At 45.0% G+C, this 27171-nt stretch overlaps 1 protein-coding gene across 13 annotated transcripts in view; it reads right to left on the reverse strand.

Moving 5' to 3' along the window:
• TCF4 (transcription factor 4) overlaps nt 1–27171 on the reverse strand; it is a 404154-nt gene that overhangs the window by 232534 nt on the left and 144449 nt on the right. For 12 of the 13 annotated variants that reach the window (XM_045296159.1, XM_045296162.1, XM_045296161.1 and 9 more), the window contains one exon: nt 25023–25119. In XM_045296159.1, the coding sequence (XP_045152094.1) occupies nt 25023–25119 (97 nt within the window). Of the gene's footprint in view, nt 1–25022; nt 25120–27171 lie in introns of those variants that run through there. The other variant, XM_045296163.1, reaches the window with a different exon arrangement.

A 27171-nucleotide genomic window follows, 5' to 3' on the forward strand; every position in this document is an offset into this window, starting at 1 on the left:
ACACACACACACACACACACACACACACACCCTGAGGTCCCTACGAGTCATCAGTATGGACTCGAGGCGGGAGTGAAGGAGCCCAGTGGTGTCCTGATCACAAGCTGGGCTGTGATCTATGTTCCACTTGCCAAAATTTCTTAAGGAAAAGTAGCTTTTGGTCATTTGGATGGTACAATAGAATATGTTCCACACATGTGAAAACAAATAACCATCCAAAAATGTCGTGTTTTCTTGTCTTTCAACCACATGTGACAAAAATGGACACGAGCCTTTACCATCCTTGCTTACTCTGCATTTAATTTTACTACAAGGAATGAATAGACTTCAACAGAAGCTCAAACATTAAAAATATAGTCAAGCTTAGAGGTGATAGGGCTTTTGACAATAATGGCCGACCTGGTCCCTGGAGTCTGGGGTCAACCTCATTTCCACAATGTGTTCAAAACATTACATGTGCAGGCGAGACCCAGGGCAGACAGAAAGAGCACAGCACAGCACAGCACAGCACACACGAGAATGTCGTCGTCACCCCGCTCGCCCTTGCACAGACTACACTAAGGGGCGGAGAACCCAGGAAGTCAAACTGGGTATCTCTTATATCCTCTATGGAGGACCAAGTCTAAGGAGTGAAGAAGAAAACACTCCTTTCTTATGTGTAAGGAAAAGAAACACAAAACCAGTCTTCCAAGATAGAAGAGATGATATTAGAAAGTGCAACAAAATCACCAAGTACTTGAGAAAAACATACTTGCCTGCAACCAATTTGAGGGGAGGCTAATTTCCTAACATTCTTAGCTATTTCCCTAATTGTTCTGCATAAGGCAGAGCTTCCCTCTTCAGTATCATTTAGCCTAGGCTGTAAATTACCAAAAAAATAATAAATGGATGTTCTTTGTGAAATATTTATGATGCTGACTTTCTCTAATTTGGCTTGCCTTTCTTCTAGATTAGTAAAAACCCATTACCATTTTTCCTCCCATACCGGGTGAATCATTTCATTTCCTGTGTGAGTGAGTGTGTGTGTGTGTGCGCGCGCGCTATTTCTTGTAGGTGATGGTGGTTTGTTTGTTTGTTTGTTTGTTTGTTTGTTTGGGGGGATACTGTAGGGTGTGTATTTGGGTTTGGATGTATGTGTGTGTACATGTGCACACACGCGTGCATACTGTTTAACTACAGCAATTGAAGTCTGTCATTTCAAAGTCTGTCATTCACATCATTATAGAATTAAACTTTGAGGTCCATTAGATTGGCTACCTGAGCCAGTGCAACAACAACGATCATGTCAATCCTTTGACTCAGTAGATGTATGTGCCACGTACATGCATACTAAAGTGCCAGGCATAGAAATATCTTGATGGTAAATAATTTGGTGTTGACCAGGTGACGATTCACCTTAACTGAGTGAAAAAAAGACAGAGAAGGATGTGAAGTGGCTCAAGAAAAATAAAACAAATCTTGCAGCACATGCAAATTCTTTGAAGTCTAGTGTTATCAGATTCCCAAACCTGGCAGGGCCTGGGCATCACGGCTCAGTTACAGATGCCTGGGCCCAGCCCACATCTCCAGAGGCAGAGCCTTGGTAGGTCCAGGCACCAACACTGCAGGCCCCAGGATGGCCTGGAGGCAACTCAAGATGCACCCCAAGGTTGAACAACTCATAGCACGGATCATTTTCCTTTTAGTAAGATTCAGAGGTCATGAGTAGGTATCTAAAGAGTGTCACTCCTTCGTCAAACAGTCTTTCAGATACAATACATTAGAAATACATTCATACTGGGAAAAAGCAAAATTCTAAGTACACGTAGAAGAGAATTTCAAAATAAATACATGAAAATGGAGTGTGAGGAAATCCACAAATAATAACCCTTAAAGGTAAATGCCGGTGAGGAGGCAGCCTGGTTCTGGGCCTGGCTCTGGCCGCCCTGTCTTCTCATTCTTCCTGCAGCACTTGTCTGGGGAGCAGGGGGCTATGTGGGCCCAGCCGTGGCATGAGTCTACTCCACCTTCCACAAGATGGTCAACTAGGTGAGGAGGAGTCAACGCGACCGTACGGAGTACACCTCAACGTAAAGCAAGAGCCTCCCGCTGGGCCACTCAGCACCATCACGATCAATGCAAGAAGTACTGGGGTTCAAGGGTTTCCATTCCCTGGGATCTAGAGTCAACACCCTTGGAAGAAGGAGTTGGGAAATCCAAGGACATATTGCACCGGGCGGATCGAAAGCGGAGGAAACTCTGTACGGTAGAGCAGAGCCAAGATGTCACTTGGAGGAAGAAGCCAGAGTATGTTTTCAGCAGCCTCCTATGCATGCAAAAGCCAGACAATGAGCAAGGGACTGGAAAAGAATCGATGCCTTTGAATGATGGCGTTGGCAGAGTCCTGACGACACCCCAGACTGACGAAAGAATGAACAAATGTGTTTCAGATAGAAGCCTGGGTGCTGTGACTGTGCCTCACCTACTTTCACACGTTATCGTTAGGGCCCGTCCATGGAGGGGGTGGAGGGCAGGGTCAGTGGGGATAAAAGAAGCCCCTCCACAAGATGCCGTCACTGTGTCAATCGGGTAACAAGATGAACCACGGCAGTGACTGTGAGCGTGGTGCAGAAGTCGGCCGGCCACGTGCTATGCTGTTATACCCAGGGCCCGAGGCACCGTGAACAGCACCCCTCACCACGTGGGAGGGTTTTCCTCGTTTGGGTCTGTTTTCTCGTGATCACCTGTTTCGGCAGGATCCCATTCCTTTTGTATTTCTCCTTTCTCCCCTGGGAAATTCATGTCTGTTTCCGGCATCTGTCCCCCATCCACCTTTGTGAACAGTGAGGTGAAAATTTCATTTATTTTTCAGCGGTGTCTCCACTGTCGGTCAATAAATTACCCTTTTCTCTCTCTCTGAGGCTTGGCAAACCACGTTTCTGACCTCCCATTCTTTAGGCACTTTGAGAGAGAGCTCATTACTGTTTACTGTCATCTCAGAAGCCATCTTTCTCCCTTTCTTCACTCTTAATTTTGGGATGCTTTTTCATACTCTTCGCATCTTCCTGTAATCATACCCGTCTCCTTCTTTATAACCCTTGACCTGAATGGCGCTTCTTTCTTAATAAATAATTGCTTTATGCCCTTCAGTTTCCAATCCTATTAGCCTGAGTTGAAATGTTCTTATAGTGCGTATTCTCACCCAGCCCCCCATTCTGTTTAATACACACACACACACACACACACACACACACACACACACACACACAGAGTTGATTTTAACTCAAAGCCACCATAGGGTTTTCGAGGCTGCAAATCTTTCTGAGAGCACATAGCCTCCTGTCCTCCTGAGGCTCTCTTGACAGATTTGAAGCATAAACCTTGGGGGTTAGCAACCGAAACCCCGGCTCACATTACCACCAGGGCGCTCTCTCTCTATGGTGATGAAATACAGGAGCAAACATCCATCCGTTCACAATTCCTAGATGGCCTGTTCCACAGTTAGCTACATATTTCACGACATTCTCTCTGCCTGTATTGTCTCATCACAACTAACTTAGATCTCTGCCTCTTAAAACCCTCATCAGAACTGTTGTTGGTTTAAGTTGTACATAGGGAATTCTTCAAAGAGCAATGGCTTCATGGCATAGTTTTAGTCCAGGCTTTAAAGATTACTTCCAGGTTTTATGTGGGGGTCGGGGCGGGGACGGGGGAGAGAGACTCTCCCAGGCTCCATAGACTCAGTAAGTCTGGTTTCCATACGAAGCAGTCTGGGTCTGTGCTGCTCCTCCTTTTGATCAGGATCCATCTATTGAGGCCTGACCAAAATGTCTGGCAGGCCAGCTAAGCACCGTCCCCCTCTTCTGGCCGCACGCACACTATTGGGCTCTCATTCTGCTTTGTAAAGTTGAATGTTCAGGGCTGACCACGAAATTCTGTTTCAGGAATGGAAAGGTTATAGTTCTGTATACACGTGCCTTATGCTGTTCAGTGTTTAAACCAATGGCCCAGATAATATTCAGTATGAAAAGCCTCATTTGATTACCAAACCTAGGGCAACAATCCATTAATTCCAAACTCCTACATGTGTCCTAACTTTGCAGCATTTAATGGAGTTTCCTTCTTTTATCTTTCTCTTTAGTTGGAGCACAGACTGCAAAGTCCTCCAGCTGCACCATCACCACTCTGAAACGACTCTCCAGTCCTAGGGTTTGCATTGCCTTCTGTCTTACACAGAACTTAGGTTTCATGTCCCTGTGCACTTACACATAATGATAAAGAGCGTAAGCGGCATTCAGCTATCCCCCAATCATTGTTTGACTTTTCATACCAGGCATTTTATCTCCCATTATTATGTCAATTTTTTAGGATCGGTGCCTTTCTCCCTGAATCAAAAAAATGCAACTCCTTTCCCATGGCAACTTCTGTCATTGGTATTTCTTAGCAATTGCTACTTGCATCTCTAATGTCCAATAAGGTACCTATCTCCTAAACTAAATTGTACAAGATACAATACTTACATTCTGAATATCAGCGAGTCCCCCTCTGTTTTCTCATCTGTGACCATCACACCCACCTAAACAGAGCAGACTGCAAACAAGAGATCTCAACTCCAAATGATACACGACAGAACAGCTCGGCCTACCTGACAGACTGCTGCTGTTGTCTGAGTCATCCCCTGCCTTGTGGCGCCACCTGTACAACAGAACAATGCTGCCCAGTCCGACGCCATTCTCAGATTGAACACAGCTGTATTACAGTTGGTTTTTCATCGGCAGATCGCCAGGCCTCTCCTCCTAGTCTGGAAGCTCCAATAACTCTGTGAGCATGACAGCAATAGACCAGCTCCAATAACACACAGGCAGCCTGGCTGCAGATGGAGTGCAGTGCCAGGGAACCGAATCTGGCTCCCTTGTAGGGAAGGTGAGAAGGCCACCGGGGATCTACCAGAGCCCCTTCAATTCGATGCCGGCTATAAATTGGAGGAAGACATGAAACAGGAGTTGAGAGTTAGCATGGGAACCGGTTAGGGGATCCTAAGTTGCCAAAGAGCAAAACAACATTGCGTAACAGCCTCAGTGGTGTGTGAATGCAACTGCTGCCCTTCCACCCGCCCAGGATACCATCAGACTCACTTAACCACGTGGCAAGTGGCACACAGAGATCAAGCAACTTCCCTAGGATCACTCGGGAATCGTGGCGATCCAGTCCCACATGCTAATTGGCAATGCTTTCTAAGCACCACACTTAACTGGATTTTCTCATAGCACTAATGTTCCTCCACTGACACAACTTAGCAGGCAATGCATTTACAGAACTATAATGGCCTGAAAAGAATTAACGACGAACAATGTGCAAAATCGTCAATTACAAGCTTAAACTTTAAACAAGCACTTAAAATGAAGATTGGGAAGGAAAATAAAAAAAGGAAAAACCTAGCTTGGCTATTGGGTCATTTTCCAGACTACTAACTGCTAAACCATGTGCAGAACGCGCTTCCAATTTCACCACCCTGGTTTCCTAAAAAGGCAGATAGCTTAGCTCTGCAGGCAGAAGCAAGTCGGTCTTCCATTTGATTTCGAAAATGAGGCACTTCTGCAGAAAACCTATAGGCTCGTTTTTGGCTCCCGGTACTCAGAAATATAAGAAGCAGAAATATATAAACGGGCAGGGTGTTTGTTTGTTTGTTTGTTTGTTTTCTAGGTTCCCAAAGTGGACAGTCAATGGAAGGGGAAAAACCACGATCCCATTTCGGTTCTGACAAGGATCATGGCTGACAAAAGTCTATAGCCCCATGAGTTCAGAATATTGACCACAGTCCTTGGCCCTTCTGATGTGTAGAACTGGCAAGGAGTGGCTGGTGCAAAAAGACAAATTAAGTAATCACTGTGTTTTTTTCAAAAATGACAGAGTAGACAAAAGTAAAATGCTTTCTAATTCATAAAGTACCAGCCGTCAGGTCTTACAAATAACTTGCTACGACTAAATCTGAAGCTTCCCTTGTCATGGCACAGGTCACAAATTCACACCCGCCGCCCTGACCGAGACAGAAGTCTGGTGCCTAGAAGGAGTTAAGGGTTCCCACAAAGATGCAATCGCTTTGCCATGGTACAGCATTCTTCTGGCACTGGAAACTCGCTATTCTTTTAGGTACCTGGGCTACAGCCAGGCCCCAGTGCATAGAAGCCCCCCCGGCACATCAGTGTGATCACGCAATGTTAAATTCGCTGTCATTTGCACTTGCTTCATGCATTGGTCTCAAAAGAACCTTGTTGTTGGTCTGGAAGCTTTCTCTCTAGAGTACAAACTACTGCTAGAGCCGAAAACCATCCAAAAGTTGAGTTTCTGCCCCATCAACTCTGTGCACCTACTGCCAATAGTAAGAGGGATATTTACTGGGTGTTCCCAATGTCCAAGGCACTGCTCAGTGCACACACATGCACTGCCTCATTTATCTTGCTTATCAATCTTAACAGGTGGATTTCATGATTACCTTCCATTTACAAGTGGGGAAATCATGGTCCAGAAGGTACTATAGACAACGTTACCCAAGTAATAAACTATACAGCCAGGATTTAGATAGGCAAGTCCACACTGCGAACACAATACTCCATCGTGGTGCCGTTGCAGACCAAGCCCAGGAAGAAGAAATCTAATGAGGACAAACGTGCACATGAGTCTCATTCTCCACCAGGAAGTGGGAAGACTTTACTTTAAAACAATGAGTATCAAAGGAACTAAATCATTGTACTGGGCCATAAGCTCAATTTTCAGCCAATGCTAAAACACCTCCCTCTGATACTACTACCAAAGGGAGCAGGCCCCTTGCTGATCTAACCGCATCTGAAAGAAGTAGGTGAAGTCCTGGGTCCTCCACTTAGAGAGGGAAACGGACCAACTATAGTCCGTGCACAAGGCAGGTGCCAAGAACACGGGGTGTAGTTAAACCATGTTCCGTGGTTTGGTGAACATTTTTCAGCGGTATTCTGAAAGGAGTACAGAATATCATCCTGGGAAACGCATGTGGCAAAGAAGATAATACACCGTACTGAATAATGTCAGAAGATCAGCCTAGTCTGCTGACAGCTAAAGAATTGAAACATTCTGAAACTCAGAGCAGCTCACTGCATTGTGACAGCTCTGTGTAGTTTCCTCAATGCAAGGAATGCCCAACTAGGAGGGAGGGAGGGGGAGAGAGAGAGAGAGAGAGAGAGAGAGAGAGAGAGAGAGAGAGGTGTTGTGTGTATCTGTGTCTTGGTCTGTGTGTTGGAGATCCAGTCTTTCTTTTGCTCATTCATTCAAGTGTCAGTGATGTGCCAACTTTGCTGTGGGCTCTTCTAGAAGGACTTCAACTTTGGTAGGAAGGATGATGCAAACCACAAGAACACAAGCCGAGCTCTGAATCCCATGTCCCACGTTAAGAACTCTGATGCCATGCACAGTTCCACTCTAGCCTTATTCCTAATAAATAAACATAAGGAATACGAGGAAATTAAAAGTAGCATGGCTGGGATAAGTGATTAAATATAAAACTAGACATGAATATGATGAGCAAATCGAGTATTACTCCATTTGCTTAATAGGGCCTATGTACAGGGGAAAACTAGAGATTCTTTGGTTGGTTTTTCTACTTTAGATTTCAGAGAGTAAAAACCAACCTCACTGCAACCGAGTCAATGCTGACTCATAGCGACCCCCTGTGGGTTTCCAAGACTATAACTGTTATGGGAGCAGACAGTCCCGTCTTTCTCCCTCGGAGCGGCTGTGAATTTCGAACTGCCACCCATGCCAATTGCAGCCCTGCGTGTAGCCACGACACCACCAGGAGTCACAAAAATAGGCTTGGTTTTGTTGTGGTGGTTGAATCTCCCTATGGAAATTCTCCAATCCCTACCAAACATCCTACTACCAAACATGGGGTGATATATGCCACATCTGTAATCCCAGCCCCCCAAAGCACAAAGCTATCCATCCAAAGGCACCTCAAATTGTATGTCTCAAACTGTATTTACAATCCTCAGACTCTATAACCTGCTTCTCCCATAGTCTCTATCTTAATAAATGGCACGACCATCAGCCAGGTAGCCCAAATCAGACACCAAGAAGCCAAGAAAGACCTTTTCTTTATCCATCACTCCCCCAAATCAACCATTTCCTTCTATTTACGATCACTCAAATTTATACCCTCCCCTTCACCCCTTAGTTCCTGTTTCAGTTTAAATCTCTTGTCATTTCTTCCTAGAACTCCTTTAATAATCTGAGAAATCCCCCTCCTTTCATGCTGCCTTCCACTCATCCGTTTGCTTGAGTGGCTGTTCTAAACCAGAAAGCTGAACGTATCATTCATTCTCTAAAGTCAACCCTGTACAGCACACCTTCCTCCACCTACCAGACAAGAAGGGCCCTGCTCTTTTAATAGAGAATTTAGTGACGTTCACATAGCGCCGTGGGTCCCCCCTTGGACAATTTCCACACAAACCTTTCAGTCACATGTGTTACAGTTATCCCAACGTGGGGGTCTCCGCGTTACTTGGATTCTGTTTGTGCCATGCCCAATACTCCAGCTCCCCTACCCAACTGATCGCACCTCCACCCCCCTGCCAGCCGTACCTTCTCGTGCTTGCTTTGGAGTGCACTGTTGACCTTCGGGTCTCAGGTTGATAGTTTTTAAGTACGGGTACTATCCTTTTGGTGCTACTCTGCAATTTCTCTAAAAGGTGAGCAGAGGGAAAGGCTCGGCTGAAAGCGTCTCAAGATGTATTGTGTTCTCTACTCTTCCAGTTTCTTGTTTTGAAAGAAGCTACCCTCTGCTCCACATACCCAACCCCACCCCACCCCAACCCTCCATTGTATCCAACATTATCTACCATGATCCTGGTCCAAATGCAAACATCCTCCTTGTTCTGGGGTGATTTCATTCCGGTTTTACCTTTTACCTCTTTCCCTTTGAAAACAGCCAGGCATTGGTCTTAACAATCCACCTCTAGCTCCGTGCTTTCTGTTACATTTTCTTGTTCTCATACCTCTGAATAAGCTTCTCTCTCTTCCAGAAACTTCCTTTTCATCTGGACAGTTCAGGGGCCATCACTTATACTAAAAGATCATTCAGGTTGACTGACTCCAGTGACCATCTCCAACCTCATTCTCCCATGCCTGCCTCAGGAGTCATAGATTCAACAACTTGTTGAATCCACTTGACTGCCTGGTAACTTGTATCAACTTGTACTCAACACCTTGTATCCAATTTATTGCCTGATAAATTAGGTGCCATAGAGTTGATTCTGACTTAATGATCCCAAGTGACAGAGCAAAACTGTCTCATAGGGTTTTCCTGGCCATTGTAGCTTGACTGAAACAGATGATGAGGGTTTTCTCCCACAGAGCTACTGGGTAGATTTGAACCACCAACCTTTTGGTTGGCAGGCAAACAGCCTGTGTGTCACTGACACTCCTTTATGGACTCAACTCAAGCTGTAAAACTACACTTCCCTACTATCCTTTATAGCTATGAGTGGGTCCATTCGCTGTTTGGTCGATAAGGTATTCCCCAAATTCTTCCACATCTGGAAGTCAGGCAGCAAAGAGATGAGACCACCCTGCTGAAACCTAAACTTGGAGGCTAGGTTCCATCTTGACTTCCCCTTTCAGCTTCCTCTCTAGAAAAGATGCTTTCTCCATGTTATTTACTTTTAACATACTAACAGGAGCCCTGGTGGTGCTCTGGTTAAAGTGTTCTGCTGCTAACCCAGAGGCCAGCAGTTTGGACCCACATACTGCTCCAAGGAAGAACAGTGCAGCAGTGTGCTGAGGAGCAGCTCCATCCGGTTGGAGTTCATGGACTCAATGGGAATGGGTTTACAATTAACACCTATGTGTGTGTGTGTGTGTGTGTGTGTGTGTGTGTGTGTGTGTTCTTTTACAAGTTAACAATCTCCCATATAAAAATGCACCAAAATATTCTATCTAAATAGCATTTTGTAATTTATTTTCAAATCCATCCTTCATAGTATTATGTAAGCCAAAGCGGGGGGGAGGGGGGCGGGGGAGGCCACCGTGCTACTCTCGGGTCAACTCTGGCTCATAGTAATCCATGAGAAAGAATAGAACTGCCTGTGGGTTTCCGAGGTGGTAACTCTTCCTAGGAATAGAAAGCCTCACCTTTCTCCCTTGGAGCGGCTAGTGGTTTGGAACTGCTGACCTTGTGGTTTGCAGCCCAACATGTAAATATTGCATAGCAATGTTATTTAACTCTCACCATGAAAAAAGGCCAAGCTAATCACGGACACCATTGAAAACGAGTATTTGGAAGATGAGGGGGCTTCAAATGTCTTAGAATTCCATTTTAATTCCACCTCCCCCAGAGGCTTTTGGAAGCCCTCAACAGAGCAGTCCCTCTCTGGCCTGAGGGTTTGTTTAGGGAGGTCCATTCCCTCCAGTCAGAAAAGGTGATCTGATCTGATCAACTGTAACAGGTGCTGAAATGTATACATTATATTACAGCCTTACAAGTGCACCCTAATTATTCATTATCCACCTCAGGTACACTACTTTACACATCCTGCCCTTTACCTGGAGCACTTAGAAAAGCCATTGTATGTTGCCTGGCTAACCGACCATGCCCTGAACAGCTGAACGGTCTACCATTCAGAGACTCCCCATCTGTACACTTTACACCAAGTCTGTGTGGCTCCAGCACCCGGCTGACCAGCCGCATGCCCACGGCTACATTCCACCTTGAGGATTGAGGATTGCAGGCAATGGGGAGGGGAGGGAAAAGGAGGGTCACACAGTGGTTGACACTGTCAACCCGCTAAAGCCCCTTCCCAAACATAGTATGTCCAAGTGTTTGCAGAACAAGGTGTGTGGCCCCGCCTATAGGGCGGGTGGGTTTCTGCACTCATTCTGTCAGGCGCATATTCCCAGGAAGGCATAGAGAGGCATCTTGTCTATGCTAGAGCAGGTGTGACCTCAATTCCACCCCCAAAGTAGTCTCAGCTCAGCTGAGAGAACAGCCGTAAATTTTTATTTCGGAACTCAACAAAGCTCAGGCAGGGAAGAGGCCAAACCTCATTAACTACTAACATGCCTTGAGAAGAAGGACCGAGAGCCAGGCTGGAACTGTAATCACAGAAGTATGTATATTTGGAACGGCTTTAGTTCTGAGGAGGGGCACAGGCAGACACACACACTACCACCACCACCACCACCACCACCAATCCCCACCACCACAGGTACCACAGCTCTGGAGGCTAGGTCAGTCACGGAAAAAAGGAAACTAGGGTTAAAATGTAAAATGATTTGATCAAGATGACCAAAAACAAACATTTAGCCATTATTGTCTAACGGGAAACCAACAGGGGCCATTCGACTCTGTCTCTATGAGAAGGGATTGACTCAAGGGCCGCAGCTTTGGCTTGTTGTAGTCACTATTTTCCCATCACTAGATGAAAGGATGCCGTGAAGGGGTAAGGGGGAGACGCTCAATGGGAGGGACAGACACGGCGGCTCCAGCAAATGGGCACAGAGCGCCGTTCGTTCTGCTGTGCATGAGGGGATACACGGGCCCTGAGTTGGCGCAGACTCAACGGCCCCCAATGGCAGCAGCAACAGACACCAGATGCCCACCAGAGGTTGTCCACCGCATGGGAGGGGTCCTGGCATGATATTCTCAAATAGGTATGATCACTGGTCATCATTTCCAAATAACATCTGTGAGACTACCACTAAATAAAGAAAAGGGAAGCACCCAAGGAAGGAGGAAAAAACAAAAACAGGCAATGTAACGATTGGATGCATCCCTATGTCAGGCAACCGACTTGTGAGGCTTTTTAAAGTGTGGGTATTAAACGCCTTGGCAATGACTCCCAAAGGTGGGAAGGACATGGAGTCACTACACATGTCGCTCTGTGATTTGGTATTGCCCAATTAAGGCTCATCAGTTACACAGAGAGAGTTTATGCTTGCAGTCGAAGCATTCAGATCGGGCTAGTGAACTGTGAAAGAGTGCCGCTCCGTCTGAATGGCCAAGGTGAGGAAAAGGCACGGACAATTAGTCACCTGGTCATTCCAGGCATTTAGACAAGCAGGCCACTGTCCATGAGACAGGGCTTGACAATCGGCTTGATATCAGAACATACTAAGAGGCGCTCTTGAAGGGCTTCTTTCTTTCTCTCCTTGCTGACCTCACTTGTCTCCCCCTTCATCACCACATATGGTCATACACCCAATCTACTCACATAAACACGGTATAAACATGGTACATCCTATTCTCCTCCAGCTTTAATATGGACCACTCCTAGGAGCAGCTTTTTCATGAATCTCTTCAAGGTTTGGCCCAAATGCACTACCTGATTCTCAGGTTTGTAGAGCACTTCTGCCCCAATGGGCTGGAACCCAATCAACAGACAAACGACAGGCACAAAGATCAAATGACAGGCACACGAGTAATTCACTTCGACTGAAGGAAAGTACCGGCTGATTAATATTCCACATTACTTTAATTCAGCACTGAGCAACTACTTGGATGAGAAATGCCACCAGGGCACGCGAGCACCTCTCCAATGGTGACACCTTGAAGGGGGGGGGTTGAACGTTTGGAGTTAACATCAAAATCAGTCTTTGCTGACTCTTAGTTGATCCGTCGCCACTTGAGTTTTTATTATTATTTAAATAGCAAAAGATGTTCACTCAAGTTACTTTCAACTCATAGCAACCTTGTAGGATACATACATTCAACTGCCCGCCCCGCAGCCCCCGCACCCCCAATAGCGTTTGCTCAGCTACTATCATTACATGAGCAGATCGCTGGGCTTTCTGCCACAAATGTTCCCAGTAGGTTCAAACTGCCAGCACCTTGCGGTGAGCGGCCGAGGGCTTCACTACTGGGCCACCAGGCTCCAGAGTAAAATATTCATGACATCAAATTTCTCCTTTTCACCGTCATTGTTAAGGTACATTCACAATGTTGTGTAGCCATGCCACCATCTCGGGAACTCTTCTGAGTTTAACAGGATTTTCGATGGAAACGTAGCTTTAAAAAAAAAAAAACTGCAGATAGAAACTATGCAAACAGCTATCGTTTGCACTGATTTGCAGTGAAGCTGGCCTAGTTTTTCCTATTAATAAAATGTGTCAGCATCAAGGAAACGAGGAGTGACTAACAAACATCAAGAAGATGGAAAATGTTGGGGCTGTAACAAATGCAGAAATCACTTTCATTTTTAAAGAAATTTAATTTGATCCCTACCCAGGATCCATCCATGTTGCCATGGTTGGTTTCTAGGCCTGATATGCCACATGGGAGATGGGTCAACCAAGTCACTCTCTGTACTGAGAGCTAGTGCTTTTTCTAAAGGGGAGTCCAGTACTCTCGGGATGGGAGGGAATAAGGCAACATGTGACACTGGACTTCTCTGCACAAGAAAGACAGGAAATGGGATAGATCCCAAAATCTTTCAGAGAACCTGGGAGGTTTGTTAAGGTAGCTCAATGGTGGAATGCAGGCTATATTAAGTGTCCATGAGCCGGTTCTGACTCACAGCGACCCTACGTACAATAAGGCAAAACACTGTCCTCGCAATTGTTCGTACGTGTGAGCCCACTGTTGCAGCCACCGTGTCTATCCATCCTGTGGGGGGCCTTCCTCTTGTCCTCTGCCCCTCTACTTTACCAAAAATGATGTCCTTCTCCAGGGACTGGTGTCTCCTGAGAACATATCCAAAGTATGTAAGATGAAGCTTCCAGAACACCCTTGCCTCCAAGGAGCACTCTGGCTGTACTTCTTCCAAGCAGATCTGTTGGACCTAAGAGGCAAAAATCTCAACCCTGCCTTGCCACTCAAAAAGCCCTAAGGAAGCCCTTTTAGCCAGTTTGTAGCCTCATGTAAAGAAGGAACATGATGACACTTAAATTGGGGAGGGGGGAAAATGACTGAAAGCAAGTCTTTCACAAAGGGGTACATCTGAATTCAACAAAACTATCCCCAAAGAGGTACTTAATTTTATGGGCGTACTGTTTTTGTGGATGAGCTCTTGGGAAGAAAAAAAAAGAAAGCAAGAAAAGACACAACAGAGAGAATAAGCCTTTTCCATTTTGATCTTGTTGTTTACAGAATCGAACATTCTATACTACCTCCACCTGTTCTTGCCTTCTGTTCCATCCTCATTAGAAGGTAAAGGTATTTTAAAACTGCTATCACTCAAGACCCACGCTACACATTTTTTCTCCATTAATTATACAGACAGGCAAAAGTGACCGGCCCCCAAGGGCGACTGTGCAGTGAGGTCAGATCACAACCACATGGGAAAGCTCAGTTGTGACAGAATGCACTTTACATCCAACCCTGCTCACAAGTGGTCCTTGGGCCAAGCATGGCAGGTGTTACTGTTCTCACAGTATAAACAACAGAGTTGATGCTCAGAATCCCATCACCACTGGGTGGAAAAGACAACAGCAAGACAAAAGGGACCCCTGCTAGCCCAGTCCACAATCTAGTCCATGATAGATATGCCTCTTAAGGTTCCTGTGCTGGAACCTGAACTCATCAATGTAGCCACGTCTGTGGTCCTAATAATCCTACTTTTCTTGAAGGTCTATATGATCATTTATGATCAACCACTTTCGGGACCATTCATAGATTAAGTATATTAATGATATTCTCCGGGAGCTGAAGGGTAACGAGAGGTTTGAGAAAAGCAAATCTTGACCTCTACCCTGCAAGTCCCACATTTACTTCTCCCCTTTCCTTCTTCCCACCCAGGATCCAAACAAGAAGTGGTTAATGGTCAATGCCCATGAACTCATTGCTCTTGAGTTGATGGTATTTTTAAGCCCTCTTTTTCCAGTGAATGGAAGGGGCCCTATAGGAGAGATTCCACCGGGGCTGTGGGGGTTTCCATGGCTGGAATCTGCACAGAAGCAGGCTGTCACGCCTCTCTCCCAAGGACCAACGAGTGAGTTTGCATCCGCAAAAGCCAAACAGCCACCTCCCCAGGGCAGAACTCGAGGAAAACATCGTGTGCAATAGCAGCAGCAGTTTCTGTCACACTCTGTTTACCTAGAATGCAAACACTTTCCCTGCCTCTGTTCCGGGGCCAATTCCTACCACGAGTGTGTTCAGGAGCTATAGGACGTGTCTGGCCACACGTTAGATCCAGCAGTCCCCACCGCTTCATCCAGTCTGGCCATGGTGCCCGCAAGTACCTGTCCTTTGGCTGCGCCCTGTCCTCCAGGTCAAAACACAATGGTGCCCATACGCAAACAAAGGTGCTTGTTGTGGTTGTGGGTTGGTGTGGGTTGTTTCGTGCAGTTCTTCTCTCTCCCCTGCCCAGGCATTGAGCCTTCTTGCTTGAGTGATAAGGTAGAGAGCTGGGGGTGAGTTCCGGAGTTCCCTGAGCACTGAGCAAAGCAGTGGTGGAAGGAAAGAAGGTGCCCGCTGCCCCAGGATGCTAGGCCTGCTCTCGAGGGCGCAGCCAGAGAAGAGAGAGCACCAGGTCTTTGAGGCAGGAGTTTCAAGGCTGGGGACTGAAGCTACAGGCCTGCTGCAGACAAACCAGGTGCTCAATAGCAATTTGCCAGGAGACCAGAGACCTCAAAGAGAAGATCCTGCGCACTACAGATGAGGCTGGCTTTGGCCTATTCTTACTGGGACGAGGAAGGAGACACAGAGCCAGCACAGAGACCACAAAGATGAAATGTGAGCAGCCTGACTCGGACCCCTCCCCATGCCTAACTCTCACAGCGGTGTGAATGCATGGTCCTCTTCCTCTTTGCAGTGTTGCTCTTTGTTTCTACCCCATGTCTCCATCTTGCTCATCTGCTGGGCAGAATTTGGGGATGAGATGCCTTTTTCAGGTCCCCACATGACAGTTAGTGCTTTGTTCTAATTTCCCTAAGTGTTGAGTTAAATAGCCAACTTGTGGAAGAATTAAACTGTGAATCAAACACTAAGTTGGTAAGTCCAATAGCCACTCATAACTCCCTTCTCTCATCTCCTTCTGTGGCGGAGCCTGGAGGATGGTGGCATTACAGGCAAGTGGGCAGAGATATGGCTGATTCTTTCTGCATGAAATTCAAGCCCGGAGGCTGGGGCAGTCATCTAGAGACAGCAAGGAAAAGGACCAGAGAATCACTGAGGCACTAGCCCCAACATCATGGGTGGCAAAACCATTCCAGCCACTACAGGGGGAAAAAAAGACTTGAAGACACCATTCATCACATTTTTCCATTCCTTCCAGCCCACAGCATTGCTACCGGGTACACACCACTTTTTAGCCTGTGTGAATCCGAAATTATTGTCTCTTAAAGTCAATATTTCTCTTTGTGAGAGACCTTCCCCAATTATTTAGAAGACAAGGCTTTTCTGCTTACAATAGTTTTCCAGGAACATTTGTCTGGCATTTTCTAGTAATCTTCTAAATATTCTAAAACCTGCCTTGGTAAACCTGGTTTGACAATAAAAGTGCTCACCTGTCACGGCACTAATTTTACTCTGCCACAGAGGAGGCAGAAACAAGAGGCAAAGGAAGAAAGGAAAATGCTCACTGACTGGACAACTTACCTGGTGAGGACACTGGAAGCCTATAACTTCCTCTCGCCGCCTTTCAGAAAGGATGGATTCTGCTTACCTACATTGATATTTAAAATGATCTGCAGTGTGTTGATTAAAAAAACCTAAGACATTGTAACTTGGTCTCTTTCCCGACCTTTGGAGGGAGGCTATCCTATACCATTGAGAATATAGACCTACAGTGACGAACCACGTCACATCCACTCAAGCAACATCCAATCCCCAATATACCTGCAGTCCCATAAAGTTATAATAGAGGCCCAAAATTCTAGTCTAAGAATATGATGTAGCTAGTGTACCAGTTTTCCATACACATGTGGAGCTCACATCTTTTCACTACCAGGCGTATATGTTAAATATATACCCATGTCATAAGAAATATGACTTGGCCATCCTAAAAACACCTATGCTACTGGCTTACATAAATACCACAGTTTGTATCAAAAAATGTTTTCTAGACAACAGTATATGTGGCCATTGAGGCAGCAGCATCCAGCCTCCCGTACTGCATGTCTCTCAAGCACTATAGCTGTCTACGTTTTCTTCAAAATGTATCCCCGCGAAGTCCGTCATGGCACCCACTGCAGCAACGCAAGGGAGAGGAGCAGCAGGAGGCCAAGAAGGACTTCTTCGGAAGTCACAGGAAAGGCTTTTAAACAACACAGTGATGGAGAGTCAGGGAATGCGGTCTTATTGCTCCTGACTTTAGGCACATCCCCTGCAACCATCACGATGATGACTGAAATACACAGAGTTCTCCCAGCCATTATGATAAGGTCCCGTGGAAGCCAGCAGGATAACAGAAATCTATTTCAGATATGGAAAAATGCTACCATTTAGACCACAAAACAAACACACAAGCAAATCCTTCTAGGCATGCCGCGCATCACTGCTGAGGGACGAAGTTTGTTCAGGAAAAGCAGGACCAGACTAGGATACGGTGTTCACATAATGACCAAATCACGTAACATCCTATTTCACAGACCATCTCGTGGATGTTGTGAGGCGTGGCGGTACAGGATAAAACGGACCTGTTGCTGGTTGCATGGCGAGCTCTGATATCGGGTTTCTCTCCCGGATCCAGTAAGAGACAGACCTCAGGGAAGGACTCTTCACTCAGGTTTAAAACTCCCAGCATCAGAAGCACTGATTCCTTCACACATCAAATCACTCAACAGCCATGTACTGCAGTTCCCTAATTCTGCTTCAAACATGTGTGTAATGCTTTTTTCTAAGGAGGCTGCTTATTGAAGCATTATTTTATCCTCGATCAGTGAGACGAGGTAGGAAAGCAGCGTCCATTTGAATTAGGCTTTAAAGAATTACGTTAGAAAAACACACCACTAGAAACTAACTTGAAGGTTTCATAAAATGGAGATGAATGGATTAGGAAGAATGATGTGTTTCTCAAAAGAGAAGAATGAAAATGTACGCCTACAAGCCCTACGAAACATCGGGAGAGAAAACAGAGATCACAAAAAGGTCTACTCACTCCTCAATTTAAAGATGAAGTGAGCTGGCCGGGGGACACGCAGGTGTAGTTGTAGCAAAGCAGTAGGAAACTCAATTCTGACCCTCAACCTTAGCCCAATGATCAAGGTCAACGAAGTCACTGGTGGTGAGATGCAAACCAGCCCGATTTGTCGCCAGTCTCTATTTTCAGGGAGGCCTGGTGGGAGAGTGGGGTGCGTCGCAGGCTGCTAAGCTTACAGTCAGCTTTCTACTCCTGTAAAGAGTGACCATCTCGGAAGCTCACAGGGGCAGCTGTACCCTGCCTGCACTGGAGGACGGCTACGTGTCAGAATGGGCTCTGGCAGGAGGGAGTGTGACCACCACCCCACACAGGTAAGCCTCCCAGCCTCCTGCGCGACAGTTCCTGGCATCTACTATTCTACTTTTATTTTATGCAAATCGTCAATCCTAGATGTTCCAGATAAGCAAGATCAAACTGTACTTGCCCTTTTTGTGTCTGACTTATTTTACTGAGCGTCATAGGTGTCCAGGCTCACTCACAGGGGTGGTTGGATCCGATAGATTTCTCTTTTGGGCCAAGTAACACCCCATTGTGTGCGTGTCATTTGTGGCTCATCCAATCACCTGTGGATGGACACGCGGATCCGTTCTACCTGTTGGCTCTTCTGAATAATGTTGAGCTAAAACGTGGGTGTCTTCTAGGAGACAATGAAAGTTAAGAAAATAAAACTCCCAAACAAGGTGAAAAATACTGAAGAACACTACTAAACTTGTATCTTCTCTCAGAAATTACCTGACCACATTCTCAGTCCCAAAGATGACACATAATATCTAGAAAACTTCGTATTACAAAATGTCCTTAAGACCTCCCCAGACACACCGCACACACTGCACTGAGAGGCGTCCTTAACCAGCAAATTTGCAAGTAGTGTGCTCATACCACCCAGGTTTTATAGACTCAGCAAATTAAGTTTTGTGAATCCTAACTTCCAAACTGTGGTTATAATCCATTTGGGATTGGGCTGTCTTTGTTGTGTTAATGAGGTAGGAATAGTACAGGATGTACTTGCATCCATCTCTTAGGATATCAAAACTGAAAAAAAAAACAAAAAACACCTAGACTCACTGCCATTAAGTTGCTTCCGATTCAACTTGACCTTATAGGGCAAACTCTAAGTGCTCCTGTGGCTCTCAGCACCTTTCAACCTTTACAGCAGGTGGACAGCCTCATCTTTCCCCAACAGAACAGCTTGTGAGTTTGAACCGCTGGCAGTTCAATTCATAAGACGGCCATTGTGTTGCCAGGACTTGAGATGAAATAAATACACTAGAAGCAGAGATCAGGGAAGAGAGATGCCGCGCCACATGAAGATCTCTCCAGATAAGAAACTGTAAGAGACAAGAGTCCAGTCCTAGAGTCTACAAAGAAAGTCCCCCCCCCTACCCCCACCCCCCAAGCTGGCATACTGAATTCAGACTTCTAGCTTCCTGAAACTGGGAGAAAATACATTTGTCTTTGAAAAGCACTCCTTTAGGGTGTTTCTGCAGTACTAGAACACTAACACATCACCATCTAAAACTTTAGATCATTTCAAAAGTGAACCAAAATTTCAGGAGCCGACCTCCCTATTCTCATTTCGTTTGCCAGATCACTTGCCCTCTGGCACTTCCAACTGTCAGACTAGTGCTTTATGTTGCTGATCTTACAACGTGGTAGTCTTTGTGGACTGTCATTGGGGTGGGGGCCGGCAGAACCAAAACCGTCTGGCCAAGTGAAAGCTCACCCCTATTTTGGAAAAATAAAACAATTCTAAGGTACTTTTTTTTTTGGTAGCCAGGCTTTCTGTTTGTAAGCTAAGGCTTTTAAAGCATTGCTTCAAGTAAACTTCTCCTGGTTGGGCATTCTTACTTTACTAGGAACAGGGGAAAAAAAATAAAACAAAACACCTCTTTGCTTTTGCCTGGACTCCCACTTGTCGTTTTATAAGAAGCTGTGGCACTCGCCTCTGCTGCTGCGATCCGAAAGTACTCAATGCTTCACCTTTATGCTGGGCTGAACTCAGGGTAGCCATAAACACTTTGAAGTAATGCAAACCTAAATATTCCTGCTAGGCAAACCGAGCAGTGGAACTGAATGATAATGAGCCAGCAGCTGTCACAATACGACCACAGTAACCAAATCAAAATATCAAGCGCTAACCCAGATGAGATTCAAAGGTCGTCCTCTAAGCCAACAGCTTTCTTCGGTTCTGCCTGCAACCTCAATCGGATCCTGCAATAAAACCTTCCACTGAGCTGGTTCACAACCCAGTTAACTCCAAGGCAGTGAATTATTTAGTGCCCTGGTGAAGTCCCCTTCGTCAGACTAGAAATGCCACAGCCAGGAAACCGAACCGTGCACAATGGGACATGTGAAAACACAGCAGCTGATGTTGAACTAAGCTGCACCCAACTGTACAGAAGTATCGCTTTCCACAGCCTTCAGTTACCAACCCATGTATGTAATCCTACTGGGCGACTTACTCACTTAGCCTCAAACAATCTGGTTTTCAATTAAGACTCTGGAACAAAAGAAGAAAAACGCACGCTTAGATCTTCCCTCCGATCAAAGAGCTGTGCTAGGAAATTGACAGTCTCCCATGAGGAAAATTATCTGGATGCTCATCTGCAAAAGTTCAGTGGTCGGCAAAAGAAAGACGTTTTTAAATGAATGTTCAAACATATTAATCCATACTCTTTGTGTATAGTTCTTGCTGGGACTTTCGAAATATTTCATAGCATATGGGCAAGCCTCTTGAAAATAAGCAATTAGAGCCAGGCCCTCTGGGTCCTACTAGCACATTCTGAAAGCTTCCCAGGGCTCACCTGGGGAGGTTATTCAAGAGTGTTAACAACAGCAGAGAATCCAACACCAACAAGGTAAGTGTGCGTCACCCCTGACAATCACAAGTTGTCACAAAGAAGAAGGGACTTATTTTCTCCAGAAAAAAGGACAGAACAAGGAATTCCAAGGAAGGCAAAGGGCAAATTGGCTTGTATCAAACCAAGGAAATTGAGGAGCAAACACTAAGTAGAGGGAATCCTGCAATTGGTCAACACAAGCTATTGAGCTAGTTCAATCTTTCAATGCCTCTAGAACTCTCCCTCACCCAATTTTCATTCACAGCAACCTACCTGGGGGGGGGTGGGGGGGGGGGAACACACACACAATTCAGGAGGTAGTCCTTTTCTTTGGCTTACACTTTTCTTACAAGAGGATTCATACAGTATCAATCTCCAAAATTCTGTATAACGGTCACGGCAGACGACAATGGAACAGGTAAAGCTAACTTATAAACCAAGAATTGCTTTTAATTCTTCCAACATTAAGTGTGTATGTATGCACACATGCACACAAGTATGTTCTCCATTTTGAATTTAGAGATTCACAAGTAGTGTGTATGTGTATGTCTACACATACATATACAGTGTATACATTTCCTAATTAAGTAAATTCAAGAAGGTACTATTCCAGCTCGCTTATAAATTACATCAGCAAATTCCTGTCAACATGCAATATGGACACACAAAAAATGTTTCTTTTTAGTCCAGTGCCAAGTATAGGTATTATATCAGAAGACCTACCTAGAGTGTAAGCAAAATCATTCATGTAAAATTCAGAAGTTAGGGTTTATTACTATAATAGAGTTTGTATGAGGAAATATGGTGGAGACGGTAGCGTTACCTCAACATAGTACACTGCGATAAAGCACAAAATAGACAATAACAATTCACACCCCTAAGGAGAGTGGTTGAGTATGCCCCCCCCAGCCCCTCCCTGTGATAAAATAAAATTTCACTAAGTGAACAGTTTACTAAATAAGAAAAGAAAGAAATCAGGTCATCCGCAGTTAATAACTCTTCCCTGTAAAATTAGTGTCACTTATTTCTGTAGCAGACGCTTAATTCAGTCACAGGCTTGATGGATGTGACAACAGAGAATCTGGTCCAATAAAGTGGCTGCTTTATTTTTGAAGCTATAGCTTTTACCCTACTATGACATCACGGCAGAAAAAGTCTTTGAAATGTAAAGAAACGCTTTGTAGTTGTAATGAGAACCAGTTAAGGGGTTCTGAGAATGGATATTGGATTGTTGTCAAAAACGTACAGTCAAGTCTCATACCTTCTCTTGGCAGAGGGAATACTTCCAGAAGGTCAGCCATGGAAGATGGAGTTGGACACAAAGAACTGTTTAGATAATAGCGCATCGCCTATGAGTTCAAAGTCCTGGCAGCGCTCATGGGTTTAATTCTATCTTTGTCTCTGTTTGTAAATTAAGGTTATCCTTCATTTTTCTTCTCCTTAAAAAACACAAAGGACTTTTTTTGGGGGGTGGGGGGGTCCCTTTGTAAAACAGCAACCCACCACCCCCATGGCTCATCTTAAAAATGGCTTCATTCTCATTAAACAGCAGCTTGGGCCAATCAATGAGAGCCTTTGTTCCGACTCTGGCCCTGGACACTCTGGCCGAGCAAGGGGACGGGCGCTGGGAGGTGAGGAACTACAGCAGTGAGGAGGGTGTCCGTGTGGCACTGCCAGTCCTCAAAAGCAAAAAAAAGTCACATTCTTCTCTACACTGAAATGTGAGGTATTTCAGAGTTTTTAGAATGTCTTTTTCTCTCCCGCTAGCCCCACTCCCCCCGCCCCCCACAACTTTTTGTCTGCTGTGCCCTGTTGCTTCGAGGGCAACTTCCCTGACCCGAGTCTGACACAGCACCGCTAATGTCAGATAAACCATTTAGCCCAAGCACAATTCTTTTCTGTGCAAAAATCTGCTTGAGGTGGAAAATGTAGCAGTTTGTAAACAATAAAGAGCCATGTTTCAGACCAGACAGCTTATCAAACAGAGAGGCCCTTTCACTGGGAACAGTGGGTGGGAGCCTCGTGGACATAGTCGCATTTCCGATCACAATGCAGGCGACTGTCTCGGGCTCCATATTGAAGAGTTTCATGGGAGGGAGGGCAGACTGGATGAAAGAGTCAGGCTGACATGGGTTCTCCGCTTAAACAGTGAAAGGAGTCTGCACTCGACTTCCAGCCCACTGAGATTTTAAATGCCGGCTGCATTGAGAAACTTCGGAAACCCTTCGCCCAGGAGGCAATCAGAACAAGAAGAGTCACTCACTGCAATTGTGTTGCCAGGTACAGTCTGTCATTTTAATTCACCAACTTACCCTTTAGCACCAGTCTTGTTTTCTTATCTACAAGCTTCTAGAAACCCAGTAGCTGTGCATTTATTCTATATTCCTTTATTCACCACTCATCAGAGGGCTGGAATGTCCTAAGTTCTTCAACAACAACAGCACCACCATCACCACCACCTTGTCTTGCTACTTCAAAAGATTACTCTCTTTGGGGAGAGTAATGTCTGCTATTTAAGAAGGTGGAGGGCAATGAATAAAACAGCAATGGTATTAGAAATTGCAAATACTTTCTATTGGCATTGCAGTGTCAGAAGACATTCTTTCAAATCTAGGTTGACAAATATATCAAACCATCTGTATCCATCTTGAAAACACGAAACTTCCCTAGCAGGAACTGAAAGGAGAATAGCGTTCCTGTTTTGCTTACAATGTCAAAAATGTAAGGCGCCCTGGTGGTGCTGTGGGAAAGTGCTCAGCTGCTAACCCAAAGGTTGATAGTTCAAACCCACCAGCTAGGCCATGAAAGAAAGATGAGGTGGTCTGCTTCCAATAAGGATTTACAGCCATGGAAATCCTGTTGGGCTGCTAAGAGTCAAAATGAGCCCAGAGTAGTGGGTGGGCTAAAACCTAACCAGGCAATTGTCACATGAAAGTAAAACAAGGGCATAAATAAAAGAACAGTCTATGACCATGCACGACTTCCTAGTTCCTAAAGTTTAGAGACACTAGAAGTCAAGGTTATATGATGTTATCTGGTAGCACTAAATTGGCAGACCTTGTGTTTCTCCACTTAGATTGTTGTATGTTACGTATCTGGAATTCCTTTAAAGGGATTTGATGGTTACTTTAAAATTAAAAAAAAGGCTGGCTACAGCTTAAATGTAACTGGTATTTCTTCTGGTGGGTTAAAAATCAGGACACTCTTTGGAAGCATTTGGAATTATCGTTCTGAAATGCTATCACTATTGCCACGAATTTTCCTTGGAGTCCACAAGCAGGTGCCAAGAAACTTAAATTCATTTATTGGCAGATTCGCAATAGAATTTAGCCAGGTTGAGAGAGATACTAATATTGTTAAAAACTCACATCTAATAAAGCAAAGCTCATTTTTTCTTTCCATTGCAAATAAAGCGAGCAGCTACTGGGACCTTTTCCGTCATTATGAATTACCTTTTCATTGCCCGGTTGCTGCTGTTAAACAAACATCCCTACAGGGTCGTCAAAAGCAGAAAAATATGTGAAGGGCAACCTTATGAAGGGTGTGCTGGAAACACGCTGTTTCAAACTGTACACAGTTCGCCTTCAGCAAACCAGAATCGAGTCTACTATATCATCAGTGCTGGGCTCGTGCCGGAAAAAGACACAACAGTTTCACCACCCAACTTGCACACACGACTCCAACTGAAGTGCATTAGGGCCCACTAATCCTATTCACTTCCAAGACCACTGCGACAAAACTAGGCTCCAGGACTGACTATACATCAGTGCCACCTGTCAAGACAAACTTGATATTTTTATTGTCAGCATTCATCACCTTGACTTCCCACCAAGCTTAGCTCAGAAAACTACAATCGCAATTTTGGATCAAAGACCAGTGGCTTATGTCTACGAAGGGGGAAGTCTACAGAAATTCAGAAACATAAATCTTAGTCCTCTGTGTGCTCTTGCCAGTGTTTTCCTGCAATTAAAAAAAAAATACTACAGTGAGTATCAAAAGAGCCAAGACCCCTAACCCAAAACCTCAGTCTGGGCAGCCACTTTCCTTCCCTGGTAAGTTATAAGCTTTCATGGGTGTATGGTCATTTCAATACCACGCTTACCTTGTATTCTGGAATTGACAAAAGGTGGAGAGAGATTGTCGTGTGACCCAAGGTCCCTGCTGGTCATGTGATCATAGGGAGTCCCATCTCCATAGTTCTGTAAAGGGAATGGCAGAAGAGGTGTGCATTTTACATTTACTAAATCAGAAAGCAAACAACCCCCCCCCACCCCCCCACACCATGAAGTGAACGTCCAGCATCCTCTCACTGGATGGTCACCAGACAGAACCTCGGTCTCTGCAGGAACCTTGGCGAAGAATCTCCAAGAGTTTCCAGAGTTCAAATTTTCCTCAGCAGAGCAGTGAGACTTGGGGAAGGATAATCACAGTACCGACTTAGGCACTATGGTCAAAGGAATGGGTGCAATGAAACAGCAGATGTGTGTAAAGTACATTACAGCAACAACAACTCCCTGCCCATGGCAACTCACAGAGAGCCCACGAGACAGATTAGACAACTTCCCCTGAGGGTTTTACAGACTACATCCTTACAGAAGTGAAAAGCCTCCTCTTTCTCCTTAGAGAGGCTGGTGGTTTCACCTAGATGACCTTGAGGTCAGCAGCTCAATGTGAAACCCGCTATGCCACCAGAGGACATTCTAGATATTTAGTCACTGTTTATGATCCCACTTACATGAAATAAGCAGTGTATCGAAACCAAATTTTATTACTGGCTATCAGGGATGGGGATAGTGAGTAAGAGGTATTATAAACTCTGTTGAATTGTTAACCCAAGGTCAGTGCTTCAAACCCACCTGCCACGCCAACAGAGAAATGAAGCTGACACTTGTAAAGAGTCCCCCCGTGGAAACTCTCCACAGGGCTGCGATGAGTCAGAATCAACACAGTGGCAGTGGGTTTGGGGTGAACAGTGCTGAAATAATTTGGAAAAGGACAGAAGTGATCATGGTACATGTCACTGAATTCTACACGCAGAAAATATGGAATGGGGCAACCCTTTATTATATATATTTTAGCATGATAAAGACAGTATGTTGACAAGCAACCATTATTTTTTTAAAACATAAAGGGGAGCTATAGGAAAAACTATCGATAGCCTGCAATAAATCTCTTTTCAATGACTGTGTAATTTAAACAACGGTTTCATGCTATTAAATTTTTGTTTCCATGGGTTTCAAGAGAATTAACTGAGTTAGCAGAACAGTAGTGGCTATATTAAAATATCACTATATAGATACAAACAAAAATTTTAGCATTTCTGAATTTGGATGAAATATGACACGCCCCCACTCCCCCATTTCAGGAGACACTAATTTTCATTTTGGGCATAAAGTTTTAATTGTTGGGATCACTCACTGCTTTAACAGGAACTTAAAATCAAAGCAATGGCTCTAAGACCCTTAGTCTGAATGGAAGAATGTGCTAGGCACACAGGAAGATCCTCAAATCACCTGCATGAAATCACTCAAAGGTCACTCACTGTAGGACGGCTGCTGGTTTGGAAGATACATAAAAGTAACCCACTCCCCAACAAAAGTCATTCCGCTCAGCTGGCTGCGATGCCCATAAATTCAAAGTCAAATTTACTCAGAGGTGTCGATGGCACGGCTGCCAAAGGGCAGAATCTGCACACACACACACACACACACACACACACACACAAACACAGATGGGTTTTGTATGAACAATGAAACTGCCTTTCACCTCACCAGAGGATGACTGGACTCTTGGGACAAATAACCACCTCCCCTCTCTCCACCCCCCGGCCCACCCAAATAACCCCAAACTTCCCTTCCCCGAGTTATAAAAAACTCACATGAGTATCATCTAACTCTGCCAACAGGCAGATTAAAAACGAAGTTACATTTTATATACATATCTGCAGTTCACACTCTTGTCATTCTCCACCAGGCATTGCGTAACTGCTAATTGCTATTTATGAAGTGCCCTCAATCAAGATACTGCAGGGCAATGTAATAACCCTCAGCACAGTGCCACCCATTAGCTGGTAGGCGTACTACCCTTCCAAAACGGGGCGGGAGAGACTTAGCCAGGGATGTCCGAGGGAGTAGCGGTACCACAAGTCTTCTGTCCCAGACCAACTCCCAGGATTTAGAAAACATCATTTACAATATCCTCATTCAAAATGATAATGATTCATAGCCAATGTATTCCTGGGGGGGCGGGGG

This window comes from Echinops telfairi, unplaced genomic scaffold, assembly GCF_000313985.2.
Source record: "Echinops telfairi isolate 266 unplaced genomic scaffold, ASM31398v2 ScPeMD7_7400;HRSCAF=8409, whole genome shotgun sequence".
NCBI classification, from domain to species: Eukaryota; Metazoa; Chordata; class Mammalia; order Afrosoricida; family Tenrecidae; genus Echinops; species Echinops telfairi.